This window comes from Anopheles merus, chromosome 3L, assembly GCF_017562075.2.
Source record: "Anopheles merus strain MAF chromosome 3L, AmerM5.1, whole genome shotgun sequence".
Classification (NCBI taxonomy): domain Eukaryota; kingdom Metazoa; phylum Arthropoda; class Insecta; order Diptera; family Culicidae; genus Anopheles; species Anopheles merus.
In genome coordinates this window covers 36,016,320-36,041,946 of record NC_054085.1, presented here as the reverse complement: position 1 = coordinate 36,041,946, position 25,627 = coordinate 36,016,320, and the positions used below count along the sequence as shown (strand labels likewise).

The window sequence follows — 25,627 nt, the reverse complement described above, 5'->3', positions numbered from 1 at the left end:
CCCCGTTGCACAACAGCGTGCGCCGGGAGACGACGGTAGGACATTTGCAGTGACATTTCGTGCAATGATTTCTGTTGAAATTTTGTAATTGTTGTTAAGAGCAACTACAAATTACATTACTAATTTCGGTTCTTGCGTATGAACGATTTATGAGTTAATACTTGGGTCAATTTCCGAAATTTACACGATTTTTCAAATTTTAAATAAATTTGAATGTTCCTAAATCGTTATGGTTATTATTTTTGGAGTAATTAATCTCTGACGAAATTCTCGAACAGAACTCTGTCTCCCAATCATGCCAGTGATATAAATTCTAGATAGATTTCGGATCAATTTTACCCATCGTTCACAAACGGCATAATATTCTGTTCCGTCCAATGATGTATCGTACAATAGCATATTATATTTATTAATGATCATACTGTTTAATAGTACGCTTTTTTTCGATTTTACTGAACGGTACGTACACGATTACCTTACTTGAGGAATAGGTTTAGTTACTCTACTTCGAAATAGAACCGGAATTGATGGTATTCTAACGGCACGACTACTGCCCGATGATGACGATGATTGCAGAAGTTGCCTCAAAATGTCACTTTGCAACTGCAATTGTCTGCTATGAACTGGATCTTCCCATACACCATTGAACGAAAGCCTCCTTTTCTCGCCGGGAAACAACACGTGTGCCCATTCAGGAGCTCGCTCCAAATGATGCACACACACGCACGTACGCACACACACACACACACACACTGTAACCGTATCCTTTTGCTAGCTGCGTTGCCCGAAGAACAGGATCTTGCGTTGCTCGGGTCAATAAAATGTTAAAGCAAATGTCGCGCGGAAGATGTGTGCGCGGCGTGTATGGAATATGCTGTCCTCCCCAACCTCTCCCTCTTTTCACTCTCTTCCTTTCTTCCGTCGCTTGTTGCGTACCTCCCACCGCAGTAAAAGATCCCCGAACGTGTGACAGCGCTCCCCGGTACGAAAGCAGCGGTCACACCAACGCAAGGGTCGAATGTTGACGGCGGTTTGCTTACATACGCCACCGAAACACACCACGCCGAACGATGAGGACGTTGCGTTGCCTTCTACGGATTACTCGATGACGGTGGTATCTTCACGTACAAGTATTTCAACAATTTCCTCCTCTACATTATCTGGATCAGCCTCCAGCGTATCTGTGTCGACGTCTGCAAGAGGGAAGCAATGAGAGAGAAATTCATCCATTAGACATTACTCTGCAAAGAGGGAAAATGGCCCTCAAACGGTACGTACTGTTTCGCAACTGCATGCGACGCTTCTTCTGGTCCTCCCACTCCTTGACGCGCTTCGATCGGTACTCGGTGAACTGCTCGCGCAGCTTGGCACGCTTCTCGATCAGCTCCTTGGATGCGCGCGTCATACGCAAACGGTCCTTGCTCTCGAACTGCGAGTAGTACTTCTTGAGGTTCTTGAGAATCTCCTTCTGCTTGGCGTCCGATAGCAGGGTCGGCGGGCGCGGCCGCCACAGGAACAGCATGAAGTTCTTCAGATTGACGCGCTTCAGTATGCGCCCCTGGAATGACCACATGTAGTAGCCCTGGTCTTCCTTAGCCTGGGGAGAGGAAGGGAAAGTAAAATCATCATACAAAAGATGAAGGTAAGTAAACGTTGGATGTTGTGGGGTTCTTTCACACAAAATAATTATAATTATGTACAGAACAAGCACCGTCCCAATGCGCAAACGAACGCATGACGCAGTTGGTAGAATGACTACTTGCTCAATTACTTCGCTTTTGGAGGGTAAACTAAGGAAACGTTCGATGTGATTATTTGCAAGAACAGTTGCCTAATGGGCCCTCCGGTTTAAAAACAATTGAATTGTTTGAATTTCATTTCGCTTGTCGCTCTGTGACTCAGTTATTATCCAAAGCTGGCAGACAATAACGCTTTAACCTATGTGCAGAACAAACATCGTACCTAATACGCAAATAAAAACGCATCAAGGAATGGTTAGAAACCCGGTTTGCTAAGCTAATATGATATTGGAGGGTAAACTAAGGAAACGTTCGATAGGATTGCTTCAAGAACAGTTGCCTAATGGGCCCTCCGGTAGATGTACACGTCAATGAGTTCAACTTTGTCCCTGCCACACCAGCTTTCGAATTGGAAATTGATTCTTGTTAAATATATGTGCAGACCAAGCATGGTACATCATGCGCATACACACGCAAAGACGAATTACTTGTTCAACTAGTTCGCTTTTGGAGGGTAAACTAAGGAAACGTTCGATGGGATTATTTGCAAGAACAGTTGCCTAATGGGCCCTCCGTATGATGTACGCGATAATAATTACAACTTTTTTTTTGTCACAACAGTTTTAGAATCGGAAAATGGAATTAAATACATGTGCAGAACAACCATCATGCATAATGCGCCAAACAAGCGCATTGACGAATGACTTACTCCACTAATTACGCTATTGGAGGCTAAACTAAGGAAACTATTGACGGGATAATTTTCAAAAATAGTTCCCTAATGGGTCCTCCGAATTTGAGAATTGAAAGAAATACAAATCCAACCTACCTTGCCAGAAGTGCCCGTGACGACGTACCGACCGGTCGGGTCCCACTCCACCTCCGAGGCACGGTAGTGGTCGCCCGTCTTCATGATGCTGAAATCGTTCGTGTCGACAAACTCGAACGTGCCCATCTGCAGATTGGCCAGCACGATAAACTGTCCCCGGGGCGACCAGAACAGGTGGCCGCACACCTTCTTCTCCAGCTTCTTCACCAGCACCGGCTCCTGGCCCTTGTTCGTCTCGTAGAAGCTCACGTTGGCGGACGACGGTTCGCCGTGGATGATGGAGAACTTCGAGCCGACCGGCTCCCAGGCGAACGCCAGGATCGTTTCCTTCACCTCGACCGAATCCACCGGTATGTCCTTCTCACGCATGTGGAATATCTCGAAGTTGTAGAACATGCCGAGGAACTTCACGTCCGAGTCTTTCTTGTCCTTCTTCTCCTTCTTCGACTTGGAGAACCGGTCCACCTTCACGCACAGGTAGTCGCCCGACTTCTGCCAGTGGATCTTGCAGTCGGCCACGTTGAACAGGTTCTTCGTGCGCAGCTCCGTCTTCTTCGGGATCGCCATCAGCGTCACCTTCGCCGGCACGTCCACCTCCTCCGCGACCCAGTAGGCGATGATGTTGTCGGTCGGCGACCAGCTGAAGTTGCGGATGCCCTCCACCCGGATCGACTTCATGTCGAGCAGGAAGAAGGTGGTCGTGTCGTAGATCTGGATCTGGCTGTCGACCAGCCGGGCCACGTACCGGTCATCGTGCGACCAGCGCAGCATGGACGCGTTCGACATGCCGTCCGACACGAACGTGCGCTTCTCCGCCCCGGTGCGGATGTCCCAGATGACGATCTTCTGGCCGTTCGGACCGTACGTCACCAGGTACTGCTCGCACGGCGAAATGTCCACGAACTGTGCGTTGCTGTGCGCGAACTTGTTCACCTTGACGAAGCTCGAGCCGCCCCACACGACGACACCCTGCTTGTGGAACGTCACGATGTACGTGCCCTTCGGGGACCACTTGACGTACGTGTCGGTGAACCGCTCGCGCTTGAGCAGCTCCGTCGGTTCCGGCTGCGTGTTCTGGCAGAACTGTACCTGCACCGAGCCGGGCACCGTTTCCGACACCACGCAGAACTGGTCCTGGGCGTCCGCCTCCAGCAGGAAGTTGTACAGGTCGTTCTGCACCTTGTACGGTTGCGGCTGGGGCGGGGACCATTCCTTCGGGATGTCCGAGTACTTCTGGAAGTCGGCGAACCGGTTCACCAGCAGCGTGTAGTGCTTGTCCAGCCGGTAGTTGTTCAGCGACTTGACCGCCTCCTCCGCGCTCTCCTGGTTCTTGTACTCGACGAACGCGTACCCCTTCGTGTTGTCCTCCTCGTCCTTCGGGTAGTGGACGTTCACGATCGTGCCGGCATTCTTGAAGATCTTCTCGATGATGCCCTTCAGCTTGGGGAAGCGGGCCGCACCGACGACCGGAATGTTGTCCACGACAATCACATTCTCTACGCCGTCCGATTCGCACGGCTTCTGCCGCAAGAAGTCTCCCAGCAGTTCTGGAAACAAAAATAGGAGTTGTTGAGTGCTCGGCTGTAGGACAATTTCTTCACCGGGCGGCTTAAGATGGAAGCTGTCTTCACACGTAGCCCACCAACACCAACACACCAACCCCCCTCCCCCCCTCTCCCCTTCACAGCATCAACGATGATGACGATGACAGTGCGCTGGCGGGTGCACCCTCCTGCGGCAAGCACTTACCCTCGTCCGACACATCGTCCACGAATCCCTCCGGATCGTCAAAGTTGGGCTCCTCCTCAAAGTCCTGGTCTTCTCCCTTCTTTTTGGCCATCCTTGGCTGCCTCGGGTGCGTCTGCAGTAGCGAAAATTCGGAGCGATCGGGCAGGCAAAATTTCGCGACGTTTGACAGGAAGACCGGAAAGGAATGAAAAGAAAACGCCGCTATTCTGTTTCCGCACAGTTGGCAGCACACGCGCGGGCGAGCCCGTTTGACAGCTGCCAACCAGCGACAGCTGCGCAGCTGTCAAACACGTCAAACGCCGTTGCGAGGCAGCCCTGAAACAGGGAAAAAACTTCAGTCCCCCTCCCGAAAGGCGCTGGAAATTTCCTCTGGCACACAGTTTGCGTGCGAAAAAAACACATATTAAACTGGACAGAACAGGCTTGCTTTTGTTGAATCGGCTTCCCGTGTGCTCCTGGATCCTCTTGACGTGACGTGCCTGCAGCAAGAATAGGGTGTTTTAATGGTGCATCTTACTGGAAGAGGATGGTGAGTGACGTTGTTGTTGTTTGGTCATTTTGCATCGGCAAAATTGGTGATGCTCCCCCTGCTCTCCCTGAGGGGGACTGATACGGGGGGACCCGTGCCGTAACATTGAATTCACCTTTTGCTCGTCATTTTTTCCACCCTGCAGGGTGCCAACATTTCCCAACTCGAGCGAGACATCGGGTCAGACCAGTTCCCTCCGAACGAGCATTACTTCGGACTGGTCAATGTGAGTATTTGTCCGCCCGTCCTCCCCTCTCCAGGGAGTGTCCACTGACTAGTTTCACATTCCATCACAACACACACACCTACTCACATCCTGTTCTCAATGCCGTTTCCAGTTCGGCAACACCTGCTACAGCAACTCGGTCCTGCAGGCGCTCTACTTCTGCCGCCCATTCCGGGAGAAGGTGCTAGAGTACAAGGCGAAGAACCGGCGCACTAAGGAGACGCTCCTCTCCTGCCTGGCCGACCTGTTCTACAGTATCGCGACGCAGAAGAAGAAGGTCGGCTCGATTGCGCCGAAAAAGTTCATCGCCCGGCTGCGCAAGGAGAAGGAAGAGTTCGACAACTACATGCAGCAGGATGCGCACGAGTTCCTTAACTTTCTCATCAACCACATCAACGAAATTATACTCGCGGAGCGCAACCAGGCCAAGGCAGGGGGTGGTAGCGGTGGTGGCAGTGCCGGCGGCAAAGGCAGCAGTGGCAACGGAATGGCGAACGGCACCGGCACAGCGGCGAACGGGCCGGACCTGAACGGTGGCCTCAACGGGGGCAATGGCGGCGGCAGCAACAACGGCAACACCGAGCCGACCTGGGTGCACGAAATCTTCCAGGGCATACTGACGAGCGAGACGCGCTGCCTGAACTGCGAAACGGTCAGCAGCAAGGATGAGAACTTTTTCGACCTCCAGGTGGACGTGGACCAGAACACCAGCATCACGCACTGCTTGCGCTGCTTCAGCAACACCGAGACGCTGTGCAGCGATAACAAATTCAAATGTGATAACTGCTGCAGCTACCAGGAGGCGCAGAAGCGAATGCGCGTGAAGAAGCTGCCCATGATACTGGCCCTCCATCTGAAGCGGTTCAAGTACATGGAGCAGTACAACCGGCACATCAAGGTTTCGCACCGGGTCGTGTTCCCGCTCGAGCTACGATTGTTCAATACGGTATGGGGGTTGGGGAGAGAAAAAAACACTCCAAAATGAGGGTATAATTGAAATCATTGTTTTATTTCCCCCCGCAGTCCGACGATGCGGTCAATCCGGACCGGCTGTACGATCTGATGGCGGTGGTCATACACTGCGGCTCGGGCCCCAACCGTGGCCATTACATTAGCATTGTCAAAAGTCACGGTTTCTGGCTGTTGTTTGACGACGATATGGTTGATGTAAGTCAGTGACAGGAAATTTCCCTTCCTTTACCATTTCTAATGAATCTTCCCTTTTTTCGTCTGCAGAAAATTGAAGCTTCCACCATCGAGGACTTTTACGGGTTGACATCGGACATACAAAAGTCTTCGGAAACGGGTTACATTCTGTTCTACCAGTCGCGGGATTGTGCGTAGAAAAAGCCAGCCGTTTGCTGCTCACAGTTTGCGGTAGCTCCCCGGTAACCGTTGGTAACACGCCCCCTTGGTATTAGCATGCTGGATGGTTTGCGCGAGCATGTGGAGCGCGAAGGCTTTCACACGCAGCAGTTAGTGGTTATGTTAGTGAATTTAATTTTGTTTATTTATTTATTGTGTAGCAGATGTGTAATATATCATTATATTATGTAGTGTCGAGCCGGGCGAGCAAGCGAGGGCGAAAGAGAATGTACAAAGCTGTGGGGAAAGGTAGAAGGCGGAGCGTATCGAGGAGGCAGTGCGCTTGCGGTTTCTCTTTGCGCATCCTGGGCCCGGGCTTCGCAGAGCTTAACGTTTCGCTCAGTTGTATGAATTTTAATGTGATTCTTATTGTTATTGCTTAACGGGAAAGGAGAGGAATTTAGGATGTAGGACGCAAGAGAAAGCTCTATTCTTTCTGTGTAGGGATGAGGAGGCCCGTACAATACGAGCGTAGTAATCAAACCTATTCTTTTTGCGCTACAGGACAGCGCGGAACGATGGCTCAGCCATCGAAGGAATCGCTGGGTTTTGTTTTTCCGTAAACAATCAAGTTTAACTCGTTTCTGGGACCATGGTTGTCATGGTAACTGTGTGAAAACAAGGCCATCCTCAGCAGCTGTAGCGCCTGAACCGTGTTAAGAGAAGGATAAGCAGGACACAGGAGAGTGTAGGATCGATTTGGAATCGAGCAAAAATGCATTACTACCAAACATGATACATTTTCTTTACACTAAGGCACCGTTAGATGAAGACGAAGAGAAGGAGAAAGCTGTAGGAAGGGAAAACTCCACTTCGAACTAGAAACTCTGTGCAGAGAGGGCGAAGAAGGAATGCGCATCTTGCCTAGTGGACGAGGGGAGAAGAAACAGTTCCGCCAAGTGTGGAAAATGCCAATAATGATAGGAACACTTCTAATAAAATGGTAACAAGTACCAACCAACTGTTCAAAAAATGTACTTGGTCTAATCTTTCGAACAAGGGATCCGAACAACCGTTAAAACGAAAATGAAAGGTACGAGATTATCCTTTCTTCTCGCACCACCAACGAACACTTTCTCACAATAAGGATCAAAAACAAATGACCGATGGTCGAGAGGGGTGGTTGGTTCAGGTTTTCATCACGTACTTTGTATTATGGATGTAATTCATAAAAATTATTTTGTTTTTACTTGTGCTGCTGCAGCTATCGAACCGCAGCAAACCAGTACAACACAAAAGACCGTGAACTGCACAATATATACACACTGCACGGGACACGGCACACTCCAACCTCACCCAGTCGTGCACCTCTGCCACCACCGCTCGCTTAGGCCACGAATTCGTACGGGATCGGGGCGAGGAAGATGGGCTTCGGCGGGTTCTTGATGACCTGAGCCTGGCGCGGCTGTTTCGGCTTGCGCTTCAGCGACACCTTGAAGCCGGGCAGCTTCTTGCCCCGCAGCGCCATGCGCTTCTCCACGTTCTCCTTGACGCGGCGCAGGAAGTCCTCGCGGCAGCGGGACGGCTGCACATGCTCGACGCGGACGTTGATGCGCTTGGGTAGGATCTTGCCGCGGACGCGCTTGTTCACGATCACGCCGAGCGCGTGCTTCGAGACGTTGTACACACGGCCAGTCTTGCCGTGGTACGCCTTGTAGGGCATACCCTTGTGCACGGCACCGTGTCCCTATGGTGCGAGAAGAGAGAGAGAGAGAGCAAACAAGGTAAGACAATTAATTACACCGGTTTAGAGCGGGACTCGCACGAACGTACCTTGATGTCAACATAGTCGCCGGACTTGTAGATCTTCATGTAGGTGGACAGCGGGATGGTTCCATGCTTGCGGAAGCCACGGGAGAACATGTCCCGAGTACCGCGGCGATAACCCTTCGAGTTCGTCATCTTGACTGTCGGCTGGCTTTACGGAGGTAGTGAAATTACTGAAAGAGAACACAAGCGTACGGAAAGGTCAGTTGAAATGCTGATCAACCACCACACCACCCCAAACTACATCGCTTCGCCCGCCGGCTTCGTTCGTGGCAGACGATGCTGCAGACGATGTGGTGGAAGGGCCTCCCTGCACACATGAACACATTTGTTGTGAAGCGCTTGTGAGTCGCCACGAACCGCTTCCCCCAAAACATCGCCAATCGTCCGACACCGCGGGGACAATCGATACTGTTTCGAAAGGAGGCCCTTTCGCCCATCGTTTTACATCGTTGCGAACGAGCCAAGCAAGGTACTTTGGGTAAAATAATCGAATTTAATCACCAACTTTCTGCCCGATACGTACTGTCAACTTCACGGATGCCGAGAAAAAGATCTGTGGTTCGCGCTGTCAACGACGGGTGGCAGCACGCACATCCGGCTGTCAGTGCTGCAGGGTTGCTTCGTGCTCTGCCAAGTTGCCTGTTCGTGCGCCGCTCGGTAAGTGCGGAAGGGTCGATTATAAACAGACAAATTTTGGACGTTTGACACCTCAAAGCAGTACAAAAGAGAAATTGTCGTAAAGAAGGAAGATAAACAAACAAAAGTGCTGCTGCTTTTCTCATCGAAATGGATCGTTTGGAAGTAAGTTATTTGTGTTAAATTCATTTGCAAACAGTCCTTTATCCATTGATTATTCATTTCCATCGTTTAGCCCTCCACGCAGGACGACCGCAGGCTTTGGCTTGGGAATCTGGACAGTCGAATCACCGAGTAAGTAGAGCTCCAACCTTTTGTCGCCTTCATGGCGGACGCTAACCCCATATATTGGAACAAACCCCCGGTTAACCGTTCACTTTTTGCTTTTGCTTCCGGTTCGTTTCCACCAATCGGTATCAATTACTGAAAATCGTGCAAAAATACGGCAAAATCGAAAAGTTCGACATGCTGTTCCATCGCTCCGGGCCGCTAGCGGGCTATCCGAGGGGGTACGCCTTCGTTACGTATGAGAACGTAAGTCGACCACGCCACACATTCTACGCGACATGGTACGCAACTAACGCGCGTTTGTTTCTTTGTTTGTTTGCAGCACCGAGACTCGGAATCCGCACTGCACCGGCTGGATGGGAAGCTGGTCGGGGAGAAAACGATCGTCGTCCGGTGGGCGAAACACGTCAACCGGGAGGAAAATGATCGATCCAAGCCCAAAATCGAGATTCCCTGTCTGGCGGGCGGGTCGAAGGGTGGCTCCAATGGTCCGCTAAGCCAGCAGACCAAAATTCAAGCCCTGGAAGCGAAGCTGAAAATGTTGGAAAGTCGATCGGACGATCTGGTGATCAACAGATCGACTACCGCGGAGCGGCCCATCATCGAGCGGTACCAGTACAACATCCATCAACCACAGCGGATGGATCCGAAGACGAAGCGACCGCTCCATGAGGGCGGCAGCAGGGGCCGCGGCGGTCGTGGCGGCAACCGGAGCGCACCGTACAGGCACACCAACCGCCATAAATAGTCGCGGGCGCGGACTGGACGATCTCACACCTCCCATCGGCGAATACTCATAACTTTACAACATGTATTGCTAGCTTTAAACCTGTCGGACCGACCGACAAGAACAAAGATTCATCAATATAGAAGCTAAAAAACTAAACAAATTTATTTCTCCTTCTTTTGCGTCTGGCCTTCTCGTGCGCGGGATTATTCCTTCATTTGGTACTTAAACTTGCCTCGCATGTGCTTTGGCACGGGCACAACACCCGGACACGGCAACTGGCCGGGAACTTCGCAAATGCAGTGCTTCATGCAGCCGATACCAAAGTTGGCCGGATTGTCCTGCTTTTCGGCCAGCTTCGCTTCCGCCTTCAACGTTTCGCTGTGGGAAGGGAAGGAAAGTTTGTTAAAAGCATGCACCAATAGGCTGTCCGCTAACCTCCATACTCACTCAGATTTTCCCACTACGGTGGTCAGGTGTTGTAGAATCTCCTGCCGGTTTTTACTGTCAATATCAATCAGCATCTGTTTGCCGCTTTCTGCAACGAAGAAAAGCGAGAGTTTTGCATGAAGTTTTATGGAAATGATATGCTCACAGTTCGATCGAACTCTTACCAAAATAGCAGCGAATAAAGGGAGACGGGGTCATGTTTTTGAACGTTACCACTTGCACCTTCGGGTTCTTGTACTGTATCTGGGGAATGTTCCAAAACACGAAATCTCTGCAATGGGATGGACTTTTGTTAAGAAACGATCTTGAGGGAAGTAAGCAGAGCACTTACCTGGCTCCTTCATGGTGCTCTCCGTACGTGTTGTAATTCACGCTGAATATTTTTACCTTATCCTTCAGCATCAGCTGGCCGGCATTCAGGTACTGCAAGGTTCTCCGAATCGGAGCCTTTCCTTTCATGAAGGGCATCTTGGCAGCGAGGTAGAAGGTTCACTTTCACTGTTTAAATAAATATTAAAGGCAGCAATAGCCAACAAGAGACAGATAAATGTGTTTTTGTTGAGCAGCAATTGCCGACTTTGCGTAAGATTGTGCCTCGAGGGGGGGACTATTTGTTGTGGAAAAATAGGCAATGTGCCACTGACGTTTCTTGTAAAGAGATAAGCAATGTTTATTATTTATTGAATATAAAGCGCATTTATTGAAAATATGTACAATTCACCATGAAAAAGCAGCAAATTTATGCCTTAAGTTTGCTCAATTAAGAAAAGCTATGGAAATAGCAATCGCTTTACGATAGAACATTTGTCATCCACGCTACCGCTTGCGTGCAGTATGCCACCAAGGAAAGCTGTCTGCAACGTCAAAACGGCTTGCCAACGGAAAAAGAAAACAAAGAAAACCCGGCCATTAAACGTCAAACGGAAAACTTGTTTTGTCATTGCGAAGAGCCACCGAATCCCAGAAACAAAAATCATTCGTTTCTGGCACTGTTTGTTGTGTTAAATCGTTCATTTTCCGCTACAGCACAAACCTCTCACGAAACGTGAAAAGATGCCGTCTGAACTGAGTACGACCAAGGTGATCGTGCACCCGCTGGTGCTGCTCAGCGTGGTGGACCACTTCAACCGGATGGGCAAGATCGGCAATCAGAAGCGCGTTGTCGGTGTACTGCTTGGCTGCTGGCGTGCGAAAGGTGTTTTGGATGTGTCGAACAGCTTCGCAGGTATGTAGCGCTGGTAAGACGCTCTATTCTACGGCGTCGCTTTGATGTTCCGCTTTCCCGCCTGCCCATTCACAGTGCCGTTCGATGAGGATGACAAAGACAAATCGGTCTGGTTCCTGGACCACGACTATCTGGAGAACATGTACGGCATGTTTAAGAAGGTGAATGCCCGCGAGCGTGTCGTCGGCTGGTACCACACGGGGCCGAAGCTCTGCCAGAACGACATCGCCATCAACGAGCTGATCCGGCGCTACTGTCCCAACTCGGTGCTGGTCATCATTGACGCGAAGCCGAAAGACCTGGGCCTCCCGACGGAGGCGTACATTGCGGTGGAGGAGGTGCACGACGATGGTTCGCCCACGTCCAAAACGTTCGAGCACGTGCCGAGCGAAATCGGTGCCGAGGAGGCGGAAGAGGTCGGCGTGGAGCACCTGCTGCGTGACATTAAGGACACGACGGTGGGCAGCCTGTCGCAGAAGATCACGAACCAGCTGCTGGGGCTGAAGGGGCTGAATGCACAGCTGCGCGATATCAAGCACTATCTGCTGAAGGTGGGCAATGGGCAGCTGCCGATTAACCACCAGATCGTGTACCAGCTGCAGGACATACTGAATCTGCTGCCGGACATTGCGCAGGAAAACTTTACCGACACGCTGTACGTGAAAACGAACGATCAGATGCTGGTGGTGTATCTGGCCTCGCTGGTCCGGTCCATCATCGCGCTGCACAATCTGATCAACAACAAGCTGACGAACCGGGATGCGGAGGAGGGCAAGAAGAGCGACGATGCGAAGGACAAGAAGGCTCAGGAGGGCAAGGATGCCGGTGCGGATAAGGATAAGGCGAAGAAAGAGAGCGAGAAGGATGGCAAGAAGGAGGACACGAAAGCGGAGAAGGGAAAGGATGAGAAGAAAAAGTAATGCACCCCCCTCGAGTGGCTGTTAGGGAATGTATTTTTTTTTCTGTGTAAGGAACGCATAACACCTTTTTCGGTAACAAAATAAATTTAAATTTAAATCAATTTTGCGTGGGTCCTAGTGCATGCATTGGTAGCGTTCGGAATACTGATGAGTAAAGTTGGCTACAATCCGGAGTCGACTCCGGAAGGTAGGTCCGACCAGCATTATCCGGCGTCGTTTTAAGTCATGCGAAGTCGTAGTCGTCCGGAGTTGACGTTCGATACAAAGGTTTGTATACGAAATGCATAGACAATGTTAAAGACAAAAAACATAACGAAATAAAATGCCTGATCACAAGCGCAGTGCACCGGACGGCTCCTGTTGACTCCGACCGACTACGATTCCGGTCGACTTCGAATGACTTCGACTCTGAACGACTCCGGACGACTCCGACTCCTGGTGGAACTAGTGGTTCGGATTTTGCCGGAGTCGGAATCGGACTAACAATAGCCCGAGTTGGAATCGGAGATGGATCGGAGTCGTGGGTGCGCTTCAGAGAGCACATCACTAGTTCGGAAGCCGTTGAGTGTTGTACAGGGTACAAACGTCCAAAACCGTCACAATTACTTAAAACCCGTCGGCTCGTAATCGTTGCAAATTTCCCTCGCTGGCGACGGTTTCTTCCAGTAGTTGTGACGGTTTTCGACGTTTCGAGCGAGGGCTTTTAAAGGGTGGCCGCCAAAAAGCTCGCCTTGCCCTGTGGACAGAGTGTCCAGAATACCGTTATACATATGTTGGATTTGAAGGAAAAATCTATTTTTTTTATCATTGAACTATAAAACTCAGGCAAATAATCTTATCAATTTTAATAATCCAGCGAAAATCTAATGACAGCACGTACGATGAAATCGTATCCGATGGAGCACTGCAGCGGCTCTAAGCGGCCGCGTGGAGCCCCGAGAAAAAGAACTTGCCACCAATGGGAAGAAAATGTGCATCTTAGTCCTTCTTTGCCTTACAATTCTCAGTACAATTTTCAGAACGAGACCTGCATTTGTGTAACCGCTGAACCAAAATCCAATCCATATAAATAAATTTTGGTGCTCCTACCGAAATCTGCATAAATAATCTGGCCACACTGCATGGTGGGACAAAAGCAGAGTGATTCGCTAACTGACAGTTCAGGCCGAACTCACGGCAGGCATCGTGAATCATATTCTACAATTGCACCATCGCACGGTAACCTAAATTTCGGTAATTTCTCGTACAATTAGCTCCCGCTCGGGCAGGGTGCCTGTGAAAAATATCCCGTAAGTATTCGCCAGAATTCATCATCAGGAATCCAGAACTTTCCATGCAATTGTACGGCGGTGTGTGAGTGTGTGTGTGTCCTAGTGTCGCAGGTGGACAGCCAGAGCACAACAACCGGGCAATTGTTCGCATTTCGCTGGTCCGTTTCGCGTCAGGCCAGTAGGCTGATAATAGCTTTCCCTTTTGTTTTCTCTTTGTAGAGTGGAACGTTTGCGGGGTAAGGGTGGAATGAATCTGCCCCACAATTCATCCCTTTTTGCAGTTTGATAAGGAAACGGAGCAAGAAATCCCCCCAACTTCGCAGTGAGCATTGAAAGTGAGGTTAAGGTGAAGTGCGTAGTGCCGTCTGTCGCGCGTGGTGTTTACAATTTGTGTCGTGCGGTGAGAACTGCCCTCACGCGGTGCTGGTGATATGGTAGTTTGTGGACAGCAGTGTCGTACGGTGGTCAACAGTGCCGTAGTCGGTTAGAGCACACACACACGCGCTTCCCACAGAACACACATACACGCGCATACACATCCGCGATGGCTTCGCCGTTGGATCAGGCGGAGATACTGAGCGGCACCGATCTGTCACGCATCTTTCAGCTATGGGACGAGAAACATTCCATACCCGGATACGATCCGGAACCGATCGTGACCCGGCTGGCCGAACTGTTCGAGACGGAAATGGAAGCATACCGGATGAAGGATCCGGACCCGTTCGACGAGCGGCACCCATCGCGCACCGACCCGAACTGCGAGCTGGGCCGGATGCTGAAGCTGCTCTTCCGGAAGGATCACTTCATCACGCGGCTGGTGAACGACTATCTGCGTGACAACTTCTTCACCCGCCAGAATGTGCAGCAAAGCTCGCACGCGCTAAATGTGGCCGCCTGCCGGCTGATACTGGTAATCATGCCCGGGCTGGACACGTCGGCCGTCTTCCAGGTGGAGTACGACCATCTGATCAAGCGGCTGTACAGCTGGGCGGAATCGAGTCCCGAGCCGCTGCAAAGCTACGCCACCGGGCTGCTGGGAGCGGCCATGGAGGAGCAGGAGATAGCGGTGAGCTTTCGGGAGCAAAACATCCGGCTGCTGCCGGTGATGCTGAACCGGTTGCATCGGCTGCAGCAGGCCCATCTGCAAACTACCCCCAAAACCACCCCTTCGTCGAGGGCAAACTCGCCGAGAGCACTGAACTCGCCGTCGCCAATGCTGAGCGCTGTCACACTATCGTCCCCCGCGGAAAAGACACAACCGGAGGGGGGTGATGAGGAGGAGATGAGCGAGCTGGTGGAAAAAGTGGAAGACGCAGAACCGTCAACATCGACGTCCGAAACGGCCGACGCACCGGCGGAAGGTGCAGAATCGGAAAAGGCGGCAGACCCTAGCAGCAACGAAAATCGCATGGAGATCGAGGAGGGCGAACAGAACTCACAAGCGTCCCGGGCGGCGAGTGGTTCACGCGCCATCATGATCCCATACTTCCCGGTGACGGCGGCCACCAGCCAGATGCTGATCCTGAACTATCTCACGCCGATGGGCGAGTACCAGGAGTTCCTGCCGCACGTGTTCGAGCACAACGCGATGCAGCTGATCTTTCGCTACATCGAGCATCTCGACCCGAAGGACACCTGTCTCGCGTTCGAGGCGCTCAAGTATCTCGCCTCGCTGCTGTGCCACAAGAAGTTTTCGCTCGAGTTTATCGCGAACGGTGGGCTGGAGCGGTTGCTGAAAATCCCGCGGCCGAGTCTGGCCGCGACCGGCGTGTCGATTGCGTTCTACTATCTCGCCTACTGCGAGGACGCGATGGAGCGCATCTGCCAGATGCCGCGCGACATCATCACCGAGATGGTGTCGTACGCGCTCTGGCTGCTCGGCTGCCCGCACGATTCGGGCCGTTGCCATGCGACGATGTTCTTCGGGCTGAGCTGCCAGTTCAAGATCATTCTGGACGAGTTCGACAAGCAGGACGGCATACGGCGGCTGTACAACGTGATCGCGGTGCTGCCGCTGTTGGTCGTGTCCGACGACTACCAGATGAACGAGGACGAGGAGGCGGCAGAGCGGCAGGTCATCCGGCACGTCTGCATCGCGCTGAAGAAGTACTTCGAGAACCACCTGTACTACAAGTACATCCAGGTGACGCGCCAGCAGGAGCCGTCCGGTACGCTGACGCAGCCCGTGTTCAAGGCGGTCAAAAACCCGCCGGAGGTGATCAGTCAGCAGATTACCACGCTACAGGAACTGCTCCCGATGAAGGCTCACTGGGCGCCGGTGGACGAGCTGCTGAAGCTGGGCGGTGTGCAGCTGTTGCTGCGCATCATACTCCTAACGTTCGACTGGAGTTACAGTGGGCGGTAAGCGAGTTGCCGGTTTGGTGTACAAGGCAAATTTGTTTTAACAGATTTCTGCTTTTATTTCAGCGGTGATACGGTACGCTACGCGCTGGATGCGCTGAGCGTCTGCACCGTCATATCGCGCGTCCATAGCGTGTTTGTCGAGCCGGTGCGGCATCACGATGGCATATCGACGGGCATCAGCATCGTGCTGAGTGCCGTGGAAGGCGATGTGGCCGATGCGGAGGTGCAGAAGTCGGCCCTCGCCCTGCTGGTGCATCTGGTGTGCGCGCCGATCCATCGCCCGAGCGGCTCGCTGGCACGGTACGGCTCGGCGAAGAAGCGTATGCCGAACAAAAGCTCCGAAGAGCTGATCCAGAAGGTGTGGGAGAGCGTCCGCTCGAACAACGGCATTCTGGTGCTGCTGGCGCTGATGCGCATCAAGGTGCCGATCACGGACGCGGACTGCATACGAGGGATGGCGTGTCGTGCGTTGGCTGGACTGGCGCGGTCAGAAACGGTGCGGCAGATCGTCGGCAAGCTGCCACTGTTCGTGCATGGCGAGTTGCAGAGTAAGTGGACACTATTTTTTGCTCACTGAGAGAGGGAGATTAATTTCGCCATTTTTCTGTTGCTCGTCTTTTGCAGGTTTGATGCGCGATCCGATACTACAGGAGAAGCGGGTAGAGCACGTGCAGTTCCAAAAGTACGCGCTCGAGCTGATGGAGCGCGTATCCGGCAAGGTGGACACGTTCGGCAATCAGGTAGACACATCTCTGTCCGACATCCACAAGGCGAATGTGGTCGCCCAAACGCGCATCCAGTTCAACGAGCAGCAGCTGTATCAGCTGATCTACCAGCACCTGATCGCGAGCGGGCTGAAGGAGACGGCCAGCACGCTGGTGAAAGAGTCCGGGCTGAGTGCGAGCCTGTTCCAGCAGTTGCCGAACCCACCAGCGTCTGCCTTATCGCGCTCGGCCGCCTCCCTTCACTCGCCGTTCGTCTTCCGGTCGCCCAACACCAACATTATGCAGCGGTCGCGCATCCGCAGCCGCACGGTCGATGCGTCCTTTAACGCGTCCACGGCGCAGGCTAATCTGCAGGCGGCGCTGGCCGCTGTAAGCAACGAAAGCAACGGCAACGGTACTCCGAACTTGCCGGGCGGTGCCAATGGGCATGGCGGTGTTGCTGCCACGCCGGAACCGATGAACGAAGGCAACGGCAGCCCCACGATCGATCCGGCGGAACCACTCGCACCGATTAAGCTGATCAAAAAGCACACCGGCTCGTCGACCGGCGGCAGCCAGAACGGGCATCATCCGGCGGCTAACCGGGTCGCCGCGACACCGGTCGATATGAACCGTTCGACGACGTCCACCACCTCCCAGCGCTCGCTGCAGAAGCAGATCTCGGCGACGGATGCGACCAACTTCCTGCTGCTGGCGACAGCCAGCTCCAAAACGCTACCAAGCGAGCTTTCCACAACCGCGAACAACAACATAACGCTGCACTCGATCATCACCGAGTATTTGACGAATCAGCACGCGCTCTGCAAGCACCCGATGTCCACCTGTCCTCCGTTCGATCTGTTCAAGCCCCACAAGTGCCCGGATCCGCGGCCGAACCGGGTGTCCGGGTGTGGAAACAACTTTGCCGCCCGGTTTTACCGGCGCCAGGCTGGGTTCGCGTCGCGCCGGTTCGACCGTCGGCTGGTGCATTCGAACTTTTCCGCCTCGCGGGTACTTCGTACGCCCGAGATGGACTATTGCTTTACCTCCTGTGATTTCACGGTAAGTGTTGACAAGGTAACTGCTCCGGCAACCGCACGAAATCAAACAAACCTTCTCATTTCTTTCGACAGCCGTGTGGAACAAGGCTCGTTATCGGATCGCAAGCGGGTGAGGTGAAAATTTTCAACCTCAACGACAGCAACGAGGAGCACAGCTACACCTGCCACGAGACGGCCGTAACCTCGACGAAGGTGAGCAAGGACGGCCGGTTGCTGCTCACGACCGCCGTCTGGCGGTACCCAATATCGGCGCTGTGGAACTTGGAAGATAATCAAATATCGGAGAAGCTGGTCTGGGACGAGGAAGATTACGTAGAGTTCGCCAACATTACGCCGGATAGGGTCCTGGCGACGACCAATCAGGTACGAGCGACGAGAGAGAGCGTGTGTGTGAGAGTTCGTGTTGATCGGGGTTTCGAATGACTGGATTGATTTCCTTCCATTTCGTTTTCAGATTGCCACGATCTACGATATCAACACGGGTCAGAAGGTGATGAAGTTTGAACCGGCCATTGCCAATCAATATACGAAAAATCGTGCCACGTTCTGTCCGTCGGACGAGCTCATCCTGTCCGACGGTGTGCTGTGGGATGTGACGTCCGGCAAGGAGATCCACAAGTTCGACAAGCTGAACCAAAACATCTCCGGCGTGTTTCATCCGAACGGGCTGGAGATTGTGGAAAACACCGAGGTGTGGGATCTGCGCACGTTCCATCTGCTGCGCACGGTACCGTCGCTGGACCAGACGCACGTCAAGTTTTCCCCCCAGAACGTCATGTATGGGCTGACGCTGGACAAGGAGGATGCGGAGATGGCGGAGATCGCTGCGTATCAGACGAGCTTCAAGGTGCTGGACAGTTACGACTATTCGAGCATTGCCACGATCGATGTGAAGCGCAGCATTTCCGATCTGGCGGTCAACCGGTACGGTAGCCAGATTGCGGTGGTCGAGAACCAGGGCGGGTACAACTCGCTCCAGGAGTCGGTGGTGCGCATCTACAGCGTGGGCCGGAAGAAAAACATCGGCGACGATCAGGACGAGGAGGAGGAGGACATGGAAAACTCGGAGGAGAACACGATGTCGGAGACGGAATCCGTCGGTAAGTACAGCAGGTCGAGTTGCATTGCGCTAATGATGCAGGGTTTCTCACTTCTTAGAAACATGCAGTTGGTACGCTTTGTTGAGCTTTGAGGTACATGTGTGATATTAAGAACTCGAGAAAACGGTACAACTGTCGTAGAATGAAGTAAGAGGAATCCTGTATCCATATATATGCTGTGTTATCACGCAAGGAAAGTCGGAAGCCCAGTCGGGTGTCGTTTTGGTAAATTTTGATTTCATTTTGCTCTGGGTACAGAGGAGAAATTTTATGTTTAATATTTTACCGACATTGATGATTCAAACACGGGATCTGACGCATTTGAACTTTCCTTGAGATCAGCAAGCATGTATATGAATAGACTAAGCGAAATGAGTTAAACAAATCCCACCTCAACCATCGCACCCCACTCAATTCCAGTCTTCAGGGATATTAGAGACGATAATAATGACAGCAATGATGAGGATGATGGTGATGGTGATGATGATGAAGATGAAGATGATGATGATGATGACCTTTCGCAAACAGGTTCCTCTGCATCAAACAGCGACGAGGACGGAGAGGATGACGATGACGACAACGATGATGACGACGAGGATGATGATGACGGCGACGGTGATAACAACAATGATGAGGGAGACGATGACGGTGGCGGTGATGATTCGGATGATTCGTCCTGGACGACGGCATCAGATGTGGAAGATTATCTGTTTAGCTACCGTTGAGCATAATTAAGCAGCACAGCCGCTCAGCCACTTGGGTGAGCACCACCGGCCAGACAACACAGGATGTTTGTAGCTAGGGTCCCTGAACAGCTCTGTGCGTTTGTATGTACTGTGTGCGAATGTGTGTATGTGTGTGTGTGTCGAATGTCCTTGCTTCGTACAAACGGAAACTAGCTAAGAGTTAGACATACAGCGACAGAGAAAGAGCGAATTAGTGAGAGATATTTGACCACATCATGCTGCAAAACTGTACGGTAGATCTAGATGGGTAATGTTAATGAACATAAGCGTAAGTTTCATCTCATTTACGCGCCTTAGCAAATAATGTGTATTATCTTGGCAGGGAATAGATCGAGAGAGAAAAAATGGCGAACCGGTGTAGTTTCGGCGGTGAACGCACTTGCTTTCGAGACAGTGAACGCACTTCGTTTTGGTTTGATTTTGCCCTTCGAATGTACAGTTAGTTTAAGTTTGAAGAGTGTGAAGTAGTAGTGGCGAATGCTATGAACGATTGGTGAAAAGTTAGAGCGAAGCTTCCCATCCCCTCCCTAATGTACGCTCAGATGCTTTACCAGAAGAGTCCTTCCTAATTCTAACGCTAGTGATTGCGACTGTGTGCATGATATAGGAGGGTGTGCAAGTGAGAAACGTGTCGGGGAACGATGCATTACATCGGGAACGATCAATTAGGTAGCGTGCTTCTGGTTCCAGCTAAATTCTCGGTCCGAATGTGCATTATTTATTTGTTTAAATTTGTGACCACTTGCAACGGAAACCATCCCTATCCCCTTCCCATCCGTCTTTTGCTGCATGGAATCCGTGTATCGTAATTGTACACCGTTTAGCCAGTCAGATCGTTTCAGTAGTTTCATTTGAACGGATTACTATACACCCACTCTCGTCACCGATAGCTGATATTTATAATAAAAAAAAGATGTGTGAAGCTCTGTTTTCACCTAATCGTATTCGCGATCACAATTCGCTTTGTCCATTTCGTCAGTGACTAATGATTCCCCATTACATGCAATTTGCCACCGAGAGAGCTACACGGTCCGTTGAAAAGTAGAGTTTTGTAACGGCAAATTGGGGGTAGCACCTGTGGGAAATAGATGAAGTAGAATGACTCATCCGAAAACATTTTCCACCGCATGTCTTCAATTACTATCTTTTTCGAGCTTTTGTATAGGCAGCTGACTGCACTCGCTGCAATTGTACACTGTCCGGAGAGATTCCCGCGCGAGCATGCTTTAGTTGTGCTACTCGCACGCAGATGGCGTTATACAGAAAAGCCGCTGCGCCTAAAGGTATGCAAGCTGTTTGACGGATTTTGGAAAAAAGACTATCAGTCCAACAACAAATGATCTTAAAAAAGCGTGCAATCGTTTTAGGAGGAATTTTTGAAGTTGAATCATTAAAAAACCCCTCTATACTGGCGGCGTACAATTCAGCCTAGAACTAGGCAAGTACTTGGCCATATAGCATTGCTAGGATACTATTTTAAATTCAATCGCATCTCAGACCCAGTGCAGTGTACTAAATCTTTATTGTTCCTTTCAGCAATCAGCGTGTTCCGATCTGGTTGTGAAAGACATCTTGATAACATTGAAACGGATCAACACGGTACGGATGGATCGCAGCACGCAACGGTGGGTCGTTCGCACAACTGCAGCGTCTGGCTAAAGTGTTGCCCAGCGGGACAAGTTAAGAGACAGGCGTCTCCGGTACGACACTTGTAGAAAGCGCCACAATTGCCCGGTACGGGGAGTAGCAGCGGTGCCAATGGATTGGTCTCTACGAGCGGACATCTTGCATCGGGTTGGCAGACCACGGCGGCTGAAGTGGTCGGGATCGTCGAAGTAGTCGCCAACGATTGGCAGACTGTCGAAGGATCGCAGCAGGCAACGGATGGATGCTCGCAACGCTGCAGCAGCGCGCTGAAGTGAAGGCCTGTGGGGCATTGCTTCAGACAGCGTCGGCCGTACGAGCAGGTGTAGAACTGAGCGCAGTTGCTTTCGTGTGACAGGTGTGTTGGATTGTTCTGATCTTCATAGAGCGGGCATCGTGCGTCTGCAGTGCACAATGATGCCACCGGTGTGTCGATCGTGGTGGCCTCGGGTACCACCGTCGGGTTGGCTAGGGTGGGATCACACGCGACTGATGGGTCACAGCAGGCGACGTTTGGCCACTCGCAGCGCTGCAAAGCGGTGGACCAGTGTTGACCCTCCGGACAAGACTTTTCACAGGCCTGACCGTACGAGCAGATGGAGAACTTTTTGCAGTCCGAGTGTGGCAGATGGGTTGGTTTATTCACATCCTCCACCAGTGGGCAGCGCGCATCGAGGATGCAAGTAGCGTTCACCAGCGCCATTCCAAGCACGCTTAGTACCAGCGCCAGGATCTGCCTCATCTTGAAGGTGTTCTATACGGGAGCAAACGAATCACTTCACTCAAGAACTGTTGGTGATGATCACAAACGAACCTCAAAGTGTGTGTCTTGCAGATGATATTGCTCCAGCAGGTGGAGCGGTTACTAAAACCGTGCCCAACAGTCGGTAGCAAAGGTTTTATAGACTATGTCACTGCACGATGCATCGTTCAATCAACCCGATGTCAGTAAGGAGTAATCTTTAGCTATATTTGGAACAGTTTTATTTTCACCATAAGACCATTTAGGAAGACTGATTACCAATGTCTTTCGACGGTGATTACCGCGAACTTGCCAGCCGAGCCATGTAACGTCCCACGTGGAACACGCGTTTATCAGTGTGTTTTACACGGATTTGTTTTTTTTTTTTATCGTGGTTGAGATACTGCATGCCTTTAGGACTCGTTCCTAGGTTACAATGTTACCGTTACTCGTGTCGCGGCCATTGACGCTGTCAGGTATCGTAGGTACGATCTAACACAGCCCGAATATGACCTTGCTACCTGGGACGTACCTCGCTTGGAGTGATAGCTGCATAGGAAATTCAGCAGACAAAAAGCTTCCGGTTACGGAATGAAGGTTATGAACGGGAAAGATAAAAGACAGACTTTCGAGTGGGCGGTATACGTCATCGTCGTCAGTGAAAAGTGCGCGAAGAATGTTTACCCGTATCTATGATGGTCATGTTTGCGACCATGTTTTGGTACTATTATCTACAATTTGGCTGCACGTAACGGTCGCTTGGGAGCGCTCTTGCGGGGTGCGAATTGTGCACTGGTGAGATATCAGATATTGAGTATTGGACAAGCAGAACCGACCGTTTCTATGAGAAGAGGTTCGTTGTCCAGAAATGGACTCAGTTACTGGATCGGAGTAGGTAAGTTGGTTTTTTGGTGTTTTAATTGATACCAAATCTATATCGATTCTGAAACTGATCGTAGACCTATACCGGTCCTGGAACTAATACTAATCCCGTAACAGCCATGGAACTTATTCCTATTTTACTCCAATTCTAGAATCTTTCCTAAACATGTCTCAGTCTAAGTACGAATTGTAATCCAATTCCAATCTAGGAACTGATAGAGTATCTTCCTTATCCGATCCGTTAACTTCCTCCGCTACCATCCTGGACAATGGAAACACGTGTACCATTTTACAAAATTCTGCGGCGAAATCTAAGTAACCAGGAAGCGGAAGAAAACGTCACTCACGAACATGCTTTCATTCACATTTGCTCTACTTTATTGATACGGCTCATTAGGGAATCACAATGCTCCAACTGATTGTCAGTGTGTGTATGTGTGTGTGTGTTTTTGTTGTTGTTGTTGTATGTATTAATAATGTATGTGATCCATACGTCTGGCACCGGTACCGACACGGACGACGGCTTCCTAAGGGCAGGTGACGCCAGGGATGCAGGCCGGTACACACTCGATCGTCGGATCGCAGCAGGCCTGATGCGGCCAGTCGCACACCATCGACTTCTCGTTGAAGTGCAGCCCGTACGGGCAGTCAAACTCGCAGGCACGGCCCGACTGGCACTTGTAGAACTTGGTGCAGACGCTGGCCGGCAGCAGAATGGGCTTGGAACCGTCACGCGGCGGGCAGCGCATATCCTGGACACAGTTCAGCGGGCAGGTGACTCCTGGATCACACTCTCCTGGTGCGGATGGCGTCGGGCCGGGCGTAGGTCCCGGAGTTGGGGCCGGCGTAGGGGCTGGCGTTGGGGCGGGAGTCGGGGCTGGCGTTGGGGCTGGAGTGGGGGCCGGAGTCGGGGCAGGAGTTGGGGCAGGAGTAGGAGCCGGAGTGGGGGCAGGGGTAGGAACGGGTCCAGGTCCCGGGGGGCAGGTCACGCCGGGGATGCACGGATCGCACGGCACGGTCGGATCGCAGCAGGCTCGCTCGGGCCAGTCGCAAGCGTTCTGCTTCGGGTTGAAGTGCAGCAGCGGCGGGCAGTCCATCGGGCAGGCGAACGGTCCGGAGCACTTGTAGAACTTGGCACAGTTGACGTGCGGCAGCAGGATCGTGTCCTGCGACGAGGCCGGACAGTTCGGGTTGGGCACGCAATCGTTCGCCGGCACGTCCGGCAGACCGCACTCGATGCTCGGGTCGCAGCAGGCACGGTTCGGCCAGTCGCACGACTGTTCGCGCGCGTTGTAGTGCAGTCCGACCGGGCACAGCTGCTCGCAGGCATTGCCGCCGGAACACTTGTAGAACTTGGTGCAGTCACTGTGCGGTAGCTGTACCGGGTGGAGCGGATCCTTGGCCGGGCAGTTCGGGTGCGGGGTGCAGTTGAACGTGGGACACGTGACGGTAGGGTCGCACGGTTGCTGACCGTTGGTCAGGGCCGCTGCCAGCGTGACAGCGAGCACGAGTGGCAGATACATTGCCGAAATTGGTGTGCGTGTGCTGGGGAGGAGTAACTGGACACTTTCCGTGTGCAGTGGAGCAGATGTGGGAGGTAGCGCTCTCGAACCAAACAAAAAGGAAAGCTGCCGATGGCGAACTGTGACTGTGACCGGGTGTTGATAGCCGGCAGCTTTATATACAAATTGATTCCATTTCACTCGGTCGGCGGACGGCGTGGTGTTTCTTATCGGGCACCGGGTACGTAATCAGCGATCGGGCGGCACCGCGAATGTGGATAGCATCGGCATAGAGTGCCTTCCAAATATGTCTGTGCCATTAGTGTGTGACCGAATCGGTTACACATATGCTGGGGGTCGGATATGATTTGGAACGGCTCCTATCAAGGTCGCGGTGCCCATCCGTGAGAGAGTATCCTTTAGCATTGTCTGATACACATGGCATGGAAAGAGTGATACACATCTTTTGGCGCAAATCAATGGCAATTTGGCGAGGAATGAGGAAGCAAGAGAATTTACTATGTCTGGGGCGGTTTATTGATTTTTTCTTCAGATCTATTGCCCATACATATGCAAACAAATGCTGTTATCAAATACTGCTGCAAATGGATCTTCTTCTTATGATTTTTCACGAAAACTGTTATCGGTTGGCTTGCCTAGGTACAACAAGCCGTTATACATTGACTTATTTGTTACTAGAATAGTTAGGAATAGTAAAAAAGCAGCATATATATATTCATTGAAGGGGTCATATTTTGTGTTCAGCTTAAAGCTAGGTACTCGAGAGATTTGAACCAATGACGTAATTACGAGCATGTACTTAGGTTGTGCGGCTTGCCGACTGTACCACGCGATCGCCTTTTCCTTCGAAAGGATAACTTTCAATAATAGGGCAGGCTAGATATGACGGATACATTCTTGGAAAATATGTTATGGATCAAAGCATTCATAGCAACTGCGCTCTAGCAACGGAGTAGTATAAAAGCAACATCAGAAGCTGAGCAGAGCTTTAAGTGAATTTCCAGAGTCATTAAAACCATCGATGGTCCCAGGCCTGTTGTAAGTGACGTATTGAGACGTATATTAAGTTTTTTTTTGTATTTGAAACAGTATCGTTCGTTTTGTGTCTGGTCTTGAAGCAGACTATTTACTGTTGTG

General features: G+C 51.5%; 9 protein-coding genes across 9 annotated transcripts; 4 read left to right on the top strand and 5 right to left on the bottom strand.

Annotated features, from left to right (window-relative positions):
• Positions 1–363: 363 nt before the first annotated feature.
• On the bottom strand, positions 364–4,520 carry LOC121598328 (eukaryotic translation initiation factor 3 subunit B). Its single transcript, XM_041924993.1, has 4 exons — positions 4,318–4,520; positions 2,569–4,115; positions 1,279–1,597; positions 364–1,193 (listed from the first exon to the last, which is right to left on the bottom strand). The coding sequence occupies exons 1-4, from the start codon at positions 4,406–4,408 to the stop codon at positions 1,099–1,101; spliced, it is 2,052 nt and encodes a 683-aa protein (XP_041780927.1). The 5' UTR covers positions 4,409–4,520; the 3' UTR covers positions 364–1,098.
• Positions 4,521–4,603: 83 nt separating this feature from the next.
• LOC121598329 (ubiquitin carboxyl-terminal hydrolase 46) lies at positions 4,604–7,198 on the top strand. The gene is made up of 5 exons (XM_041924994.1): positions 4,604–4,846; positions 4,992–5,072; positions 5,185–6,018; positions 6,096–6,239; positions 6,309–7,198. Exons 1-5 carry the CDS (start codon positions 4,844–4,846, stop codon positions 6,414–6,416), a joined length of 1,170 nt encoding a protein of 389 aa, XP_041780928.1. The 5' UTR covers positions 4,604–4,843; the 3' UTR covers positions 6,417–7,198.
• A 366-nt stretch (positions 7,199–7,564) lies between these two features.
• On the bottom strand, positions 7,565–8,839 carry LOC121598333 (60S ribosomal protein L21). Its single transcript, XM_041924999.1, has 3 exons — positions 8,731–8,839; positions 8,211–8,377; positions 7,565–8,124 (listed from the first exon to the last, which is right to left on the bottom strand). Exons 2-3 carry the CDS (start codon positions 8,337–8,339, stop codon positions 7,765–7,767), a joined length of 489 nt encoding a protein of 162 aa, XP_041780933.1. The 5' UTR covers positions 8,340–8,377; positions 8,731–8,839; the 3' UTR covers positions 7,565–7,764.
• A 68-nt stretch (positions 8,840–8,907) lies between these two features.
• Positions 8,908–10,009, top strand: LOC121598331 (probable RNA-binding protein 18). Its single transcript, XM_041924997.1, has 4 exons — positions 8,908–9,008; positions 9,079–9,137; positions 9,257–9,377; positions 9,454–10,009. Exons 1-4 carry the CDS (start codon positions 8,994–8,996, stop codon positions 9,877–9,879), a joined length of 621 nt encoding a protein of 206 aa, XP_041780931.1. The 5' UTR covers positions 8,908–8,993; the 3' UTR covers positions 9,880–10,009.
• On the bottom strand, positions 9,999–10,942 carry LOC121598332 (probable 28S ribosomal protein S25, mitochondrial). Its single transcript, XM_041924998.1, has 4 exons — positions 10,640–10,942; positions 10,473–10,579; positions 10,309–10,396; positions 9,999–10,239 (listed from the first exon to the last, which is right to left on the bottom strand). The coding sequence occupies exons 1-4, from the start codon at positions 10,774–10,776 to the stop codon at positions 10,065–10,067; spliced, it is 507 nt and encodes a 168-aa protein (XP_041780932.1). The 5' UTR covers positions 10,777–10,942; the 3' UTR covers positions 9,999–10,064.
• Positions 10,943–11,211: 269 nt separating this feature from the next.
• Positions 11,212–12,554, top strand: LOC121598330 (26S proteasome non-ATPase regulatory subunit 7). The gene is made up of 2 exons (XM_041924995.1): positions 11,212–11,533; positions 11,609–12,554. Exons 1-2 carry the CDS (start codon positions 11,362–11,364, stop codon positions 12,451–12,453), a joined length of 1,017 nt encoding a protein of 338 aa, XP_041780929.1. The 5' UTR covers positions 11,212–11,361; the 3' UTR covers positions 12,454–12,554.
• Positions 12,555–13,584: 1,030 nt separating this feature from the next.
• On the top strand, positions 13,585–20,643 carry LOC121599118 (protein mahjong). The gene is made up of 7 exons (XM_041926652.1): positions 13,585–13,742; positions 13,944–16,085; positions 16,152–16,636; positions 16,713–17,854; positions 17,926–18,216; positions 18,308–18,953; positions 19,482–20,643. Exons 2-7 carry the CDS (start codon positions 14,269–14,271, stop codon positions 19,676–19,678), a joined length of 4,578 nt encoding a protein of 1,525 aa, XP_041782586.1. The 5' UTR covers positions 13,585–13,742; positions 13,944–14,268; the 3' UTR covers positions 19,679–20,643.
• A 559-nt stretch (positions 20,644–21,202) lies between these two features.
• LOC121599713 (peritrophin-1-like) lies at positions 21,203–22,201 on the bottom strand. Its single transcript, XM_041927738.1, has one exon. The coding sequence runs from the start codon at positions 22,083–22,085 to the stop codon at positions 21,291–21,293; it is 795 nt and encodes a 264-aa protein (XP_041783672.1). The 5' UTR covers positions 22,086–22,201; the 3' UTR covers positions 21,203–21,290.
• A 1,121-nt stretch (positions 22,202–23,322) lies between these two features.
• LOC121599712 (extensin-like) lies at positions 23,323–24,637 on the bottom strand. Its single transcript, XM_041927737.1, has one exon. It carries the CDS (start codon positions 24,488–24,490, stop codon positions 23,495–23,497), a length of 996 nt encoding a protein of 331 aa, XP_041783671.1. The 5' UTR covers positions 24,491–24,637; the 3' UTR covers positions 23,323–23,494.
• Between the last annotated feature and the right edge of the window lie 990 nt (positions 24,638–25,627).

Coding starts and splice junctions, on each gene's coding strand:
- LOC121599713 (XM_041927738.1), bottom strand. CDS start 22,085: ATGAGGCAGATCCTGGCGCTGGTACTAAGCGTGCTTGGAATGGCGCTG.
- LOC121599712 (XM_041927737.1), bottom strand. CDS start 24,490: ATGTATCTGCCACTCGTGCTCGCTGTCACGCTGGCAGCGGCCCTGACC.
- LOC121598328 (XM_041924993.1), bottom strand. CDS start 4,408: ATGGCCAAAAAGAAGGGAGAAGACCAGGACTTTGAGGAGGAGCCCAAC. Junction 1,598..2,568: donor TCACGGGCACTTCTGGCAAG/GTAGGTTGGATT, acceptor TCCTCTCCCCAG/GCTAAGGAAGACCAGGGCTA. Junction 1,194..1,278: donor TCGCATGCAGTTGCGAAACA/GTACGTACCGTT, acceptor TCCCTCTTGCAG/ACGTCGACACAGATACGCTG.
- LOC121598333 (XM_041924999.1), bottom strand. CDS start 8,339: ATGACGAACTCGAAGGGTTATCGCCGCGGTACTCGGGACATGTTCTCC. Junction 8,125..8,210: donor GCGACTATGTTGACATCAAG/GTACGTTCGTGC, acceptor CTCGCACCATAG/GGACACGGTGCCGTGCACAA.
- LOC121598331 (XM_041924997.1), top strand. Junction 9,138..9,256: donor CTGGACAGTCGAATCACCGA/GTAAGTAGAGCT, acceptor TTCCACCAATCG/GTATCAATTACTGAAAATCG. Junction 9,378..9,453: donor CCTTCGTTACGTATGAGAAC/GTAAGTCGACCA, acceptor GTTTGTTTGCAG/CACCGAGACTCGGAATCCGC.
- LOC121598330 (XM_041924995.1), top strand. CDS start 11,362: ATGCCGTCTGAACTGAGTACGACCAAGGTGATCGTGCACCCGCTGGTG. Junction 11,534..11,608: donor TGTGTCGAACAGCTTCGCAG/GTATGTAGCGCT, acceptor GCCCATTCACAG/TGCCGTTCGATGAGGATGAC.
- LOC121599118 (XM_041926652.1), top strand. CDS start 14,269: ATGGCTTCGCCGTTGGATCAGGCGGAGATACTGAGCGGCACCGATCTG. Junction 16,086..16,151: donor GACTGGAGTTACAGTGGGCG/GTAAGCGAGTTG, acceptor CTTTTATTTCAG/CGGTGATACGGTACGCTACG. Junction 16,637..16,712: donor CGTGCATGGCGAGTTGCAGA/GTAAGTGGACAC, acceptor CGTCTTTTGCAG/GTTTGATGCGCGATCCGATA.
- LOC121598332 (XM_041924998.1), bottom strand. CDS start 10,776: ATGCCCTTCATGAAAGGAAAGGCTCCGATTCGGAGAACCTTGCAGTAC. Junction 10,580..10,639: donor GAGCACCATGAAGGAGCCAG/GTAAGTGCTCTG, acceptor ATCCCATTGCAG/AGATTTCGTGTTTTGGAACA. Junction 10,240..10,308: donor ACCGTAGTGGGAAAATCTGA/GTGAGTATGGAG, acceptor CCCTTCCCACAG/CGAAACGTTGAAGGCGGAAG.
- LOC121598329 (XM_041924994.1), top strand. Junction 5,073..5,184: donor ATTACTTCGGACTGGTCAAT/GTGAGTATTTGT, acceptor TGCCGTTTCCAG/TTCGGCAACACCTGCTACAG. Junction 6,240..6,308: donor TTGACGACGATATGGTTGAT/GTAAGTCAGTGA, acceptor TTTCGTCTGCAG/AAAATTGAAGCTTCCACCAT.